At 44.1% G+C, this 14,557-nt stretch overlaps 1 protein-coding gene across 1 annotated transcript in view; it reads right to left on the bottom strand.

The window, feature by feature from the left end:
- Window positions 1-5,074: 5,074 nt before the first annotated feature.
- Window positions 5,075-14,557, bottom strand: part of thnsl2 (threonine synthase-like 2) — a 28,859-nt gene continuing 19,376 nt past the window's right edge. The window contains exon 9 of the mRNA XM_080748944.1: window positions 5,075-5,368. Coding sequence (XP_080605070.1) covers window positions 5,164-5,368 — 205 coding nt within the window. The 3' untranslated portion in view covers window positions 5,075-5,163. The remainder of the gene's footprint in view (window positions 5,369-14,557) is intronic.

The following is a 14,557-nucleotide window of genomic DNA, read 5'->3' as shown; positions in this document are numbered from 1 at the left end:
AACAATTAACGTGCACCATTTAATCCCCACGCAGAGATTCAGGTGTCATAGCAGCAACAGCAGCCAGTAAGAACGAAACACGGGACAGGAGTTTGGCTACTGCTCAGAGAAAGTGTCAAAAGCCATTGATTATTAGGAACACATACCTCCCTCAAGCAACCAGAACGGGGGCAGACCTCCATTCAGAAACACCCCCACTTAGAAACATCCCCATTCAGAAATATCCCCACTTGACTAGCCTGGCTCCAGCCAATAGACCCGCCCACTCTCTGAGTGAACTGCATCTCTTGGTCTGGATGTGTCATGTGACGTGTCTCTTGCTAACGAAAGCTTCTCAAACCGTCCGAAACCGACCAATGAAATCAATGCAATGCGGAGGAGGGGTGCGTCTAATTTTTGAAAATCAACAGAAACAGTGGAGGGAGGGGTGGCTGCGTGGCTCACCAGAGTTCTTAATTGCTCCCTTTGAACTTCAAAAGGGCTCCGAACTGCAGTCATTGATTGAGCCATACAAGTGTCGAATAGCTCGTTAGTGATTCTCTCTAATCAATGAAACATCAAAGACAATGACCTGTTTGGTGCATGTCATTGAGGGGAGGGGGAGGAGGGAATGTTTTGTGTGCAAAAGTCAAACACAACCCCTCCCACCAGATCTCTTGTGATTGGGAATTTCAAATTTTAAATCCCCTCCCCTTTTCAATCAAATAGAATGGCCACAACTTCAGACTCAAGCCCCAGCGTAGAGTCTGAAATCAGGCTAGGTTATGACACCTCCATTTAGAATAATGGAAGTCAATCTTCTGAATGGCAATGTTTCTGAATGGAGAATCCCCAGAACCGCAGTGTAAGAGTGAAGTTGGCGTCACCTGGTGGGCGAATCTGAAATCTCCCCCCATCTATTACTCAACCCAGGGGGTCAGCAACCCCCGGCTCAAGAGCCACATGCGGCTCTTTAGCGCCACCCTAGTGGCTCCCTGGAGCTTTTTAAAAAATGTATGAAAATGGAAAAAGTATATTTTTTGTTTTAATATGGTTTCTGTAGGTAGGAGGACAGACATGACAAACATTCTTAACGTTTTCCAATGCTGTACAAATGTGTAGAATAAATACCAGTAAGACTCCCTAATCGGGAGATAAGCGACCGTAGGTCACTTATCTCCACAAATAGGGCAAAAATGTGTTTTTGCAAAAACTTCCTGATCCATGTTGATGACATGAGTGTAGACATACTGTGTAGTGATTTTCGTGATTTTAGGGCAAAAACTGTAGAAGCAGTGGCCAAAAATGTGTTTTAAAAATCGGCCTGTAGGTGGCGCTAGAAGAGGGCCATGTGAGAAATGAGGGGTGGGGTGTCCGCGTTGCCTTGGCGGACGAATAGGTACCGGCCCCGGCTCTCCCGGAGTTACGGCATTTTATGTGAGCTGCAGTGGCAGGGGGTCCTCCACTGGGGGCGCCACCACTTTTGCATCCGTTCTGGAGCACCAGGAGTGGGTGGTCCCGGGGAATTCCCCGTGAGCAGCCCCGTTGGGGTGGTCATTTGGTAATTTTTGCACATGTGCTCATTTTTTACACTTGGGGGTCCCCGAGGGAGCTGGGGGTCCCTGGAGCTCTGGGGGTCCTTGGAGGTTGTAGTTTGGCAGGTAAGGAGTGTGTGTGCAAAAGGGGGCATGGATCGGGGCAACGGTTGCGGAGATATGAGCAGGGCAAAAGTGTGACGTGTGACGTGAGTCACGGAGGGAACTTTTTTTACACCAGGGGGTCCCCCAGGGACTTGGGGGTCCCTGGAGCTCCGGGGGTGTGTGCAAAAGCTGGCATGGATCGGGGCAACGGTTGCCGAGATATGAGCAGGGCAAAACGTGTGTGACGGACGGACGGACAGACGGACACCTGGTGGAGCTTTCTGTAGTAAGTGCGACCTACGGTCGCAATTACATTTCAACATTCTCTCCAGGATAAAATAAACATTTAATCAGTAATGCTCATTATGTATTTGTAGCCTACTTAGTCAATTTGATAGTAGGCTAATATAGCTAATGTAGACACTTACAGCATGTGTTGCCTTCATTATTTTTGCTGCTCCAGACAGATTTGTTTTATGTTTTTTTGGTCCAATATGGCTCTTTCAACATCTTGGGTTACCGACCCCTGACTCAACCCATGGAGACTAGAGTTCAATATTATTTTGTTTTTGTTTTTGTTACATTCCTAAGACAATATGATTATAATGATTATAATAAATGTGCCCTCATCTCCAACACTTGGGCTTCCATATTTCTGCCATGACTATTAATGTAGATTAACCATGGATCTTTGCTATTGTTTTTACCTGATCTTTGTTTGCATGGCTCGTGTACGTTGGCCACTCCCGTCTTTTAAGTCTTTTCCACGCGGAAAAGAAAGAATACAGCCGCGATGATGTGTGTGTAAGCTATGGTCCAAACAAGCTATAGTCCAAACAAGCTATGGACCAAACAAGCTATGGACCAAACAAGCTATGGTCCAAACAAGCTATGGTCCAAACAAGCCATATGGGAAAAGAAGTGGACATAAATCCATGTTTCTGCAGCGAGCTTGCATACAAAACAATGAGAATCAGATCTCCGTGGAATACTATTTCCGCTAGGAATAATGGGAAATTGAGTTTTGTCGCTCTCTCGAGAATGCCACAGCATTATCGGTTACCATGGTAAACAGTTAACACGTCCCTGGACGTGATAACGGGCCGTGGCACTCCACGGGAGGTAATCGTTAACAAGTTTTAGGCATCCAAAGTGTAATGGGGATACATTTATTATAATCATTCAATTATAATCAATCAATTATTGCGACAAATATTATTCAACTTACATCTCCATGGGGTGAGTAATCGATAGGAACTACTCCTTTAAAATGCTATACTGCAAATGCTTTTATCGTCTGAAACGCTAGTACGCCTGTTCTATTGTTTTAATCCAGGAAGTAGAGGTACTTCCACGTGCTTGATGTGCTTATGAGCTATTGAAATGCTCTGCTTATCTATCTATACATTACTCACTAAGTCCAATGCCCACTTTCACTCCCACTCCACGCCCAATTACACCCGCTCTCACTCATAGGCACTAGACGGATGGTACGGAAAATCACACCCACTCGCCGTTCATTGGCTATGAACCGTCGCATAGGAGCCGTCGACATGGTGACATGGCTATAGCCATGTAGCCTCCCAGCCTATGGGACCGCCGTTCATTGGCTTAGGGGCTGCGCACTGCAATGGTTACATAAACTAAAACCCAAGCCTACACGCACATGTGAGACAATCCAGCTGTAGGACTATGGCCCACAGACTACCCCAAACATACAGTAACCTAATCAAATAAAGTCCCCATCAATGATGTCATTGGTTGTCAGGTTTCTGAACTGTCCAAAGCCCACCCATGAGACGCAGAGTGAGTCGACAGACATGGAGCCATCTTATAATGAGCATTAGAGAGGACCAAATATATGAGGTTGAGTGGTTCATTTGGACCACTGGAGGTCCCCAGACTTAATGTTGAGAAACAGTGATATAATCAACCATTCTGAATTAAATCAACATACTGATCAATAACATGAATCAAGTGTTTGTGGTAAGTCCGGGTTGTCTAGATGTGTACGGTATATGGACTGGATGCATTCTCTCAGGTTCTAGATGTGTATATGGACTGATGCATTCTCTCAGGTCCTAGATGTGTATATGGACTGGATGCATTCTCTCAGGTTCTAGATGTGTATATAGACTGATGCATTCTCTCAGGTTCTAGATGTGTATATGGACTGATGCATTCTCTCAGGTTCTAGATGTGTATAGACTGGATGCATTCTCTCAGGTTCTAGATGTGTATATAGACTGGATGCATTCTCTCAGGTTCTAGATGTGTATATAGACTGGATGCATTCTCTAAGGTTCTAGATGTGTATATAGACTGGATGCATTCTCTAAGGTTCTAGATGTGTATATGGACTGGATGCATTCTCTCAGGTTCTAGATGTGTATATAGACTGGATGCATTCTCTCAGGTTCTAGATGTGTATATGGACTGGATGCATTCTCTAAGGTTCTAGATGTGTATATAGACTGGATGCATTCTCTCAGGTTCTAGATGTGTATATAGACTGGATGCATTATCTCAGGTTCTAGATGTGTATATAGACTGGATGCATTCTCTAAGGTTCTAGATGTGTATATGGACTGGATGCATTCTCTAAGGTTCTAGATGTGTATATGGACTGGATGCATTCTCTCAGGTTCTAGATGTGTATATAGACTGGATGTATTCTCTCAGGTTCTAGATGTGTATATAGACTGGATGTATTCTCTAAGGTTCTAGATGTGTATATAGACTGATGCATTCTCTCAGGTTCTAGATGTGTATATAGACTGGATGCATTCTCTAAGGTTCTAGATGTGTATATGGACTGGATGCATTCTCTCAGGTTCTAGATGTGTATATGGACTGGATGCATTCTCTAAGGTTCTAGATGTGTATATGGACTGGATGCATTCTCTCAGGTTCTAGATGTGTATATGGACTGGATGCATTCTCTCAGGTTCTAGATGTGTATATAGACTGGATGCATTCTCTAAGGTTCTAGATGTGTATATAGACTGATGCATTCTCTCAGGTTCTAGATGTGTATATAGACTGGATGCATTCTCTCAGGTTCTAGATGTGTATATAGACTGGATGCATTATCTCAGGTTCTAGATGTGTATATAGACTGGATGCATTATCTCAGGTTCTAGATGTGTATATAGACTGGATGCATTCTCTCAGGTTCTAGATGTGTATAAGACTGGATGCATTCTCTCAGGTTCTAGATGTGTATATGGACTGGATGCATTCTCTCAGGTTCTAGATGTGTATAAGACTGGATGCATTCTCTCAGGTTCTAGATGTGTATATAGACTGGATGCATTCTCTCAGGTTCTAGATGTGTATATAGACTGAAGCATTCTCTCAGGTTCTAGATGTGTATATAGACTGATGCATTCTCTCAGGTTCTAGATGTGTATATGGACTGGATGCATTCTCTCAGGTTCTAGATGTGTATATAGACTGATGCATTCTCTCAGGTTCTAGATGTGTATATGGACTGGTTGCATTCTCTCAGGTTCTAGAGGTGTATATAGACTGATGCATTCTCTCAGGTTCTAGATGTGTATATGGACTGGATGCATTCTCGCAGGCGGTTCTCCCAGTCCGTCTTCCAGTCCAGACTCCTCTCCAGGTTTTGGCAGCGGGTGGGCATCTGGTCCAACGCCTGCACCGCCTCCGGAGGGTCAAAGGTCAGCCCCGCCCTCTCCACTGCCGCCTGGAACTTGGCGGGAGAGGCTGTAGCTACGTAACACCTGGAATAAACACACGCTTTCATTGGTTATGTTAACTAATTATAACTAATTACATACTAGGAGAGGCTGTAGCCACGTAACACCTGGAATAAACACACGCTTTCATTGGTTATGTTAACTAATTATAACTCATTACATATAGTCCATGCCATGGGCCATACGAGATGTCGGTATCCGAAAGGTGGCAAAGGTTACCATACATTTTTGAAAAGCTCTGTATCTGTAGATTATATTTTGGTATACCAAAATGTAATCTACGGATATAGAGCTTTTCAAAAATGCAATACTTTGCCACCTTTCGGATACCGACATCTCGTATGGCCCATGGACTAATACTAGGAGAGGCTGTAGCTACGTAACACCTGAAATAAACACGTGCTTTCATTTGACTAATTATAACTAATTACAGATTAGAATAAACATGTGCTTTCATTGGTTATGTTAACTAATCTTAACTAATTACAGATTAGAATAAACACGTGCTTTCATTGGTTATGTTAACTAATTATAACGAATTACAGACTAGGAGAGGCTGTAGCTATGTATGGCCAATGAAGAACCGCCACCCATGTAGTCAAATGGGCCTCATGGTGGCGCTATAACAGGCCACTTCCAGTGATGTTAATAGGTTTTTAATGTAATGAGTCCCGGGACCCAAGAGGGGTCTTTCGGGTGAGTCCCAGGGATATTTTATGGGTCCCACTAAAATTCAACGCGTCATGTCATTTTTGACAAAGTGCAGCATTTAACTTGAATTGGTTATTATATGGTTATGTTCATGTTACGTAGAAATGTGTCTGAAAGAAATGAACCACAATTCCAAATCTTACAATTTTAATACTTCCAAAGAATGCAGACATGGAACAGTGCAAACAGAACAGTGTATCTAAAATAAAATAGCACCAAAATAAAGTATAATTAAGACAGTAAACAGTAATAAATTAAATTAAATTGCACAAATGAAATCAACATCTTATCCTGTGTTTCTTAAACTGTGGTACATCCATGAGCTCAAATCAAGTCAGACAAAGTGTCGTGTGTGGTGCATTATGCACAGCTCAATTAAGCATACAGAACATTAGTTCAAAAATAAATAAAATAAACTCTGTTGTGCATTACTAACAAAATAATAAAGAGTTTATGGTGCATTTGGGACTCCATTGTTCAAATGAATCAGTGTGGATTGAAAACTGAAAAACTTAAGACAGTCTCTGTATCACTGACTTTACTCTGTGTACTTCAATGTGTACAGCCTCCTATTCTTGGCCTGCTTCCAGTGTCCAAGTGCCTCTTGAAAAGGGAACTCTGCCCTTGTGGGACCCAGGTTGACCTTGAGTTGCTGCTCCTGGTGCTCGATTATCAGCCTGTTCCTGTGAGGGGTGAGCATGAGGTTCTGTTTGGAGAACCCTCGTTCGCAGCCAGCTGTGTGCACAGCCAGGGTAGTGGCCAGCTGAGCAAGGATGGTGAGGTTTGGGAATTCTTTCTTGTGGTACTTGGTGACCATAGACCAAAGCTTCCACATGCTGTCTTTGGAGTAGTGCTGGACTTTAACTACTTTTTTCAACAGAGCCCACTCCTCTCGTGTTTTTGCAGCATCAATGAGGGGCTTGGAAGTTGTCTGGCGGTCCTCCCTGTCCTCCTTCCATCGATGGGTTTTCTCACTCCCATAGTGAGCAATAAGCCTTTCCAGCTCCTCCTCCCCAAAGACATTCAACTCCTCATCAGTCATGGAGTCTACTGGGCGGAGACTCAGCACACCAAATGCAGACAACAGAGAGGTGTTTGGAAATCTGGAGTGCATGTTGCTAATCATGTTGTCAATGAATTTGATGCATAGCTGCTCCAGATTGAATGTGCCCCCAGTGATTTGGTGCTCACCCTTGTACATGTTGTCCTGGATGTTGCTGGCTAATGCCGTCAGGTTGGGAGATCTTAACTCTTTGATCTTTTTCAGATCTTCGATTGCCAGGTCCAGCTTCACTTTAACCAAGGCAACATCAACATTCTCGGTTTGCAGGAACTGGGATAAGATGGTGACAGGGGCCACTGCATCCATCATCAGAGCGGTGATGCTAATGAATTTGACTGTACCTATTTTCTTCTTCAGGCCGTTTGCTTTTGGGTCTTTGCTGACATCCTGGGATACGTCAGTGAAATAGGACAGCAAACTATCGATGGTCCTGTGCACAGTTTGTAGAGCATTGAAGTACGACAGCCATCGGACAGAATGCAGCTCTTTGTAGGTCAACACAGGGTCATCCAGCAGTTTCTGTATGTCTTCGATTCTGGCTGCTCTTTTGGGACTCCCCCGGAAGTAGTAGAAGAGATCAGTCAGAATCTGCTGGTGCTCCTTGAGATCTGGTATTGCCTCTGCTGCTTGAGATGTACACAAGGCCAGGGTGTGTGCGGCACAGTGCACATTAACCATGTGTGGGTTTGCCCGAAGCAGTATTCCTGTGCAGCCTTTGTTTCTTCCTGTCATGACAGCTGCTCCATCCGATCCCATGCTCATCACCTTGGTTAATGGGACATCCAGCTCTGACATCACATTCTCGATGGCCTTTGCAATGCCCACTCCTGTTGCATCCCTACACTCTCTATTGGCAACAAAATGAGTGCTTGGTTCAAATGTACCAGGATCAAGGATTTGGACATACACAACAAGCCGTTTATGGTTTGTGATGTCTGTAGACTCATCTGTGAGCACAGTCACACATGGAGATTCCCCCAATTTCTTTTTTAGGCCAACATCCAGTGTGGCTGACATACTGGACAGCATTTCGTTGGCAGCGTATCGTGTTTTGTATGAGACAGTCTTTTGCTGTAGATGCTGAAGATCTGGGACACCTTCCTCTGTCATAAAGGTACTTAACGACCCAAACTTGGACAGGGGGACATCTTCCTGGACCAACCAGTGAGTGGTTTTAAACAGTACCAGTGCTGTTCTGTCTTGCTGGCTGTTCACCTTCACTTGACTTTGTTCTAAGTCGTTTTGCAGAGCAGGAACTATGAGGCAGGACTGATGTTCTTTGCTAGTAACATGGCGAGTGAGGGTGGAATGCTGGAAGTTGGTGCATTCGTTTGATTTGTGCATTTGTGATTTTTTTTTGTATTTTGTACAAATGTCACAGTACATGTAGTTGTCATCCGAGAAGCGCAGCCATTGATATGTTGTGAGCCACTGATTGAGAAAGGTCCGCTTTTTCTTTTTGGAAGGTGGAGGTGCAGAGGTTGACAGCTCAACTGCAGCAGTTGTCTCATCAGACTCTGAAGTAGACTCAGAGGCAGAGCTAATAATTGGCAATGGAGAGGTAGGCTGTGCACATGCTGTGGCAGGGAGGGGAGCATCACAGGGAAAGGAAGGAGCAGAAGATACTGTATAAAAGAAGAAAGAAAGATTATTATAATTACATCTAGAAAAATACAAAAATACAATTTTAAACATGTTAAGTTAGTTTTTTAACTAGGCGTTACAAAGAATTACTTGAAAATGTATTTACAAGACAAGTCTATATGAAACCCCTCGCCCTGACCCTTCTTTGTATTTACCTACTGTATGTTTTTATTTTACTTTTTCTTTAATTCTTTTTTAATATGTTTTCCCTTTTTTCCCCTGACTATATCTACTGCATAGTACTGTGTTCTATCTGTCTGTCATTCAGTGTTAAATGAGATACTTCAATGGTTTCCTATGGAAATAAGCTTAGTCTTTTCATGGATCTCCTTTTAGTAGACCTTGTACCAGTGAACTGTACCGTCATGAAACTGTACCTTTTACTATGCAAACTTCTTATAAAGTTAAGTCAATCAAAACACATATTCCAATTGTCTTTAGATGTGACAGTTTTAACTGTTACTGTAATACATCTTTATTCTTTACATTGTTTATCTTACAAAATACATACAAAAACGAATGAAACAATTAAACTATGATAGTACCTTGAGATGAAGAAGCAGCAGAGATAGCAAGTGTTGATGCAGCAGGTATGGAGTCCTCCTCATCATCATCATCAGTTATAGGCCTACTTTTTCTGCAGGGGTTGACACTAAGGTCTCAGAGGCACTTGCCCATCGGGCAAGTACAGGTCATGTTCTACTTGCCCGAAGGTAATGCCCACTTGCCCGAAAAGTAAATCGTCCATTATAAAATGATAGGTACGATTTTAATTACCGCTCTTATTTCTTTACTTTCTGGGGCTGTGCGATAAAATGTCATACCTCAATACCTCCAAATCCACATCAAACATATAATTTTGCGAATGTCTGTCTGTCTGTCTGTCTGAGTGTCTGAGTGAGTGTCTGTCTGTCACAGCGTTTCTCCTCAGTGGCTGGAGCAATTGATCTGAAATCGCATCACCATTAGCATATGAACACACCTGACATAACTGTGAAGCCCGTTTGTCACTTTCACAAATCATATGCTGTATATTAGCATTTTTATGGTGTATCTATATCTATTTAGCCTACAGTACCTTTTGTGACCACACATGTTAACTTTTTAGCCGCCGTTGACAGTCCTCACCGTCATTGAAAGGGTTAATACCATGGCGCCGTTGACGGTGAGGACTGTGAATCTTACTGTATATACAGTAAAGATATGATTACTTACTGTACGTCGCTCCGGTCCCGCCCGCATCGGTAATGTCGGCGATTTGTTTACAACGCACGTTGGGCGTGCACGCGAAGTGAAGCTCCTCAATGTTAAGTCAATGGAGAGGCCCATAAAGAAACTTCATTTAAACAAAATAGCCATTTTGAGACATTTTGCAGCAGATCTAAATGTAAACAAGGCACAAGGCAGGGCGCAGCCATCTTTCCTCTTCTTGTCCCACACTGTCATGTGACTAGATGACGTAATCGTTGCCGTCAAGTGATAATCCAAAAAAACAAAAACAACCCCCTTCCAGCCCTTCAAAATAATAGCGGCGGCCTATGGAGGAAACTGCGTGGCGCCGAGGCACCAAGCAACCTTCAGATTAAGAGGCACTAGATGTGTTAAGGGAGGGGTGCTGTTGTTCAGGCCATGCACAATCACACACAAACCCACACACACACACACACACACACACACACACAGGTATTTCTTACATTGATGCTCCTACATATTATCATGCAAGCACCAGTTAAAGTTACTTTCCATCCCTCATATACTGTGTGCACAGTGCACATCCCATAACCCACCCACTGCACATCATTTCAGAGCTCATATCTTTGAACGGGTAAGGGCTAGTACCAAATAATTTAGCTATGATTGAATATGTCTATGGTTTCACACTTGTTATGTTTAAATGTAGCAACAGTAAAAACAGCACATTATAGGTAAATAGCGCTCTTATTTTACATTCCACAGACCAGAAGACACAGCGCACTGGCCACGTTCAGGTGTTTAGACAGATATCTTGTCTTGTGTTTATAGACATTTGTGTCCCCTCTCAAATGTCGGGCAACCTGAAAGCCAACTTCACCTGCCCTGACGTTTTATTTACCTGCCGGGGGCAGGTGGGCAAGCCTTAGGGTCGATCCATACCGTTATAAGGAGCCTAACTAATTTCGGTTCGGCAGTGTCCAGACCCAAATATGGGTTTCCCCTCCCGGTTCGGGGGGGCGTCAACCGACTTTAGTCGGCTCTACGGTGCTGCCAAAATGTTGTGACCTCCCGACTTAATTTCGGTACTTAGCGGTGTCTTCTCATTCATTCAGCCCGGCTTCAAGTGCATATTCTCGGCTGTGAATCCAAGGAAACAGCGGTCGTTTGGGAGGGAGACACGCCGACTTCCAAATGATTGTGGACGCCGTGTATTGAGTGTTTCATAGCGAATACAGACAGCAGCTTGGTCTCGCTCTGAGTGATGGCAGGCAGGCGCAGGCAGGCGCGTGACACACACACACACACACACACACACACACACACACACACACACACACACAGAGCTTTGGTCGCTTCTCGCCGACCGTTTTAAAGAGAAAAGAAAAGCATAGACACAACTCTGCTAATGTTCCGTGTTGATAGGTTTTCCACGACGAGTTGTGACTGCGTGATGATATGCATGCAGCAAATGAGGCGGCCGCGGCACGTCTACAATGTGAGCTTGTAGATTGTTGAGCGTTTGTGAGAGTGAGTGAGAGAGAGAAGAGACCCCGTGTCCCCGTCACTGGTGCTGCTGCCTGCTGGAGCTGCCTGCTACTTAATGGACTTCCAGTCATTATCGGCCACAAACGTCGTCATGCCATGGACCTCCAATATTTACAAGCGACTAGGCACTAGCCGTTAAGAAAGTATGGATGAACTCCCCCCGAACCTAAATAATTTCGGGTCGGGGAGCACTCCCGAACCGAAATTAGTTAGGCTCCTTATAACGGTATGAAACGACCCTTAGTGTCAATGCCTGTTCTGGGTTTCGAAAATAAGCTGGTTATGTTTTGTTGCCCAGCAACAGGCTTCAATTTCTTCCTCGGTGGCATTTTATGCCAAAATAACCACAACAATCATCAAAGTTTCTTTTTTTATTCAAGTTATTTTCGGAGACCGCTCGTTGTGTCAATGCGCATGTCGCTGGTAGAGGTGGGACGTTCGCGAACGAATCGAGTCTTTTGAACGGCTCTTTGAAATGAACGATAGGATTCGGTTCACAGTATAGGGAGCCGTTCCTTTCTAATGAACAGTGGTGGGAAAAGTGCACAATTTCTTTACTTGTGTAAAAATATCAATACTGCAATCAAGTATAAGTTTGGAATGTTAATGTACTTGAGTAAAAGTAAAAAAGTATTGGTATCAAAATGTACTTAAAGTACCAATATTAGAACGTACTCATTATGCAGAATATCCTGTTTCACAGGTTTGAGTAAAATGTTGAAAAATAATTTGAAAATAGCAGATCTACAAGCTCACAATGCGTCGCAACGCAACGCATTGTGAGCTTGTAGATACGCCATTTTCAAATGGCAGGTGTGTACCTATATAATATATGTCCGAAATAAATGTATATAGGGTTGAAGTTATTTATAATTATAATCAAATCTACAAAGTAACTAGTAGAATGAGTCAGTCTTTTGAACGGCTCTTTGAAAGGAACGGATCCCAGAGATCCGGCTCACTTCAAAGAGCCATAAATCCCATCTCTAGTCGCTGGAGTGTAGAGACGTCACTTTTCTGCGCTGTGCCATGCCATACACGTTCTGTGGGGGAACCCTTTTCTGTGTATCACCTAACACGCTGTGCCACTATGGTCAGAGAGCGGCCCGGTGCTACGCTAAAACTCAGGCACCCATTGAATTCTGTGACCATGCAAGGTCGCACAAAATGGCATCGTGGATTCAAAACACACACAGTCGTTAGTTCTATCGTCTGTTTTAAGACTTTCTACGCGGATTTCATTTGTGTTAACGTAGGGTAAAGTAGCATGCCTTCACCCATGAACAATGCTGGCGTCTGTGGACTTTTTAAAATATTATTTTTTTCGCGACGTGGTAAATTATTTTAACGTGGACACCAATGGTCCATGGAGGCGATGCGTCCGTGGGACCCCAAAACAATGACGTGAATGCGTCTCTAGGCAACGTGAATGCGTCAGAGACGCGGGATGCGCACGTAATGACGTCACTGCACTTCACGTTTTGGGCTAGAAATCTTGAATTATAGGCTGTGTAATCAATTAATTAATGCAACTCCCCATTCCGGCCATGGCCATGACATGAATTCCCACCAATGTGTGTTTTCATCAAAACATACCTTTTGCTAAAACGAATGTTTACGTATGTAAACTAGGTTTTATGAATGAAAGTGAACCTGTAACCACATGACTACACACCCTCGGATCAGGAGCATTATACCAAATTAATCACAGCTGTGGGTGCCACCACACCCTATAAGTGTGTCTGGCACCCACACACTCTTCCTCTTTCTATCGACTGGGAAGGCATGACAGGGCCAGCCTTCACCGCCGAGTGACAATGAAGGGTTACAGGTTCACTTTCATTCATAAAACCTAGTTTACATACGTAAACATTCGTTTTATTTCATTTCAAGTGAACCTGTAACCACATGACTACAGTATACCAAATTAGTCACGAGGAGAGTGAAGTGGCCAAACCTACAGGTCAAAGGCCATACAGGAGGAGTAAAACTCATCACAGTAATACAGCAGAACACAACCAATTGAGTTCAAGCATTTTATTGTAACAACTGAAAGATATGTTAAACAAAATTCTCCAGTTTAATAGCATTAAACTTAAATATACCAAAAAGGTAATGCACATGCTGGAGCACAAGCCAAGGTGGCTCAAGTGTAACTGTATTTAAACATAAACTTAAGCATCTGCTACTACCCCCAGTACAGATGAGGCGAGAGCAGAGGAGGCCAGATTCAGACGATAGAATCTGGCAAAGGTAGAGGAGGATGCCCAGCCAGCCGCATTACACACATCCTCCAGGGATGCACCTCGAAACAGTGCCCATGAAGTAGCCATGCCTCTCACAGAGTGTGCCACCAGTCCAGAAGGGGGGTCTGCCCCTGCATGTTCATAAGCCAGGGAGATCAGATTGACTATCCAATGGGCCAAACGTTGCTTTGAAATGGGTCTGCCCAACGTGGTTCCACCGTAGGAAACAAAAAGTCCGTCTGAAAAACGTAGGGACTTAGTGCGTTCTACATAGGACTTGAGGGCCCTCACAGGACACAAGCTATGATGCTTTTCAGCCTCCGCAGAGAGATGTGGAGGAGGACAGAATGCCTCTAGCACCAAAGGTCTGGAAACATAATTCCTAGGCAAGACCTTAGGCTGGAAGGCCGGGTTTGGCATGAGGCGGACCAACCTGCCATCTTCCCCAAACCTGAAACAAGCTGGATCCACAGAGAGAGCGCTCAACTCGCCCACCCGTTTGGCAGAGGCAAGGGCCAACAGGAAGACTGTCTTCAAACTGAGAAGCTGAAGGCTAAGACTGGATAGCGGCTCAAAGGGGTGCTCACAAAGAGCCCTGAGAACCACCTGGAGGTCCCAGGAGGGCAGTAGAGGCTTCTGGGATGGACGACTCCGTCTCACGCTCTTCAGAAATCGTGTTGCCAGGGGATGCGCTCCCGGGGACACACCATCACACTTCTCATGAACAGTAGAGATTGCGGCAAGATAGCCCCTCATAGTAGACTCCGCCCGGCCCAGGGCAAAGAGATGCTGGAGGAAGGACAGAATGAC

The sequence above is a fragment of the Nannobrachium achirus genome (assembly GCF_963921795.1).
Source record: "Nannobrachium achirus genome assembly, chromosome: 19".
NCBI lineage: Eukaryota > Metazoa > Chordata > Actinopteri > Myctophiformes > Myctophidae > Nannobrachium > Nannobrachium achirus.
This window is presented reverse-complemented; position numbering and strand designations above follow the sequence as displayed.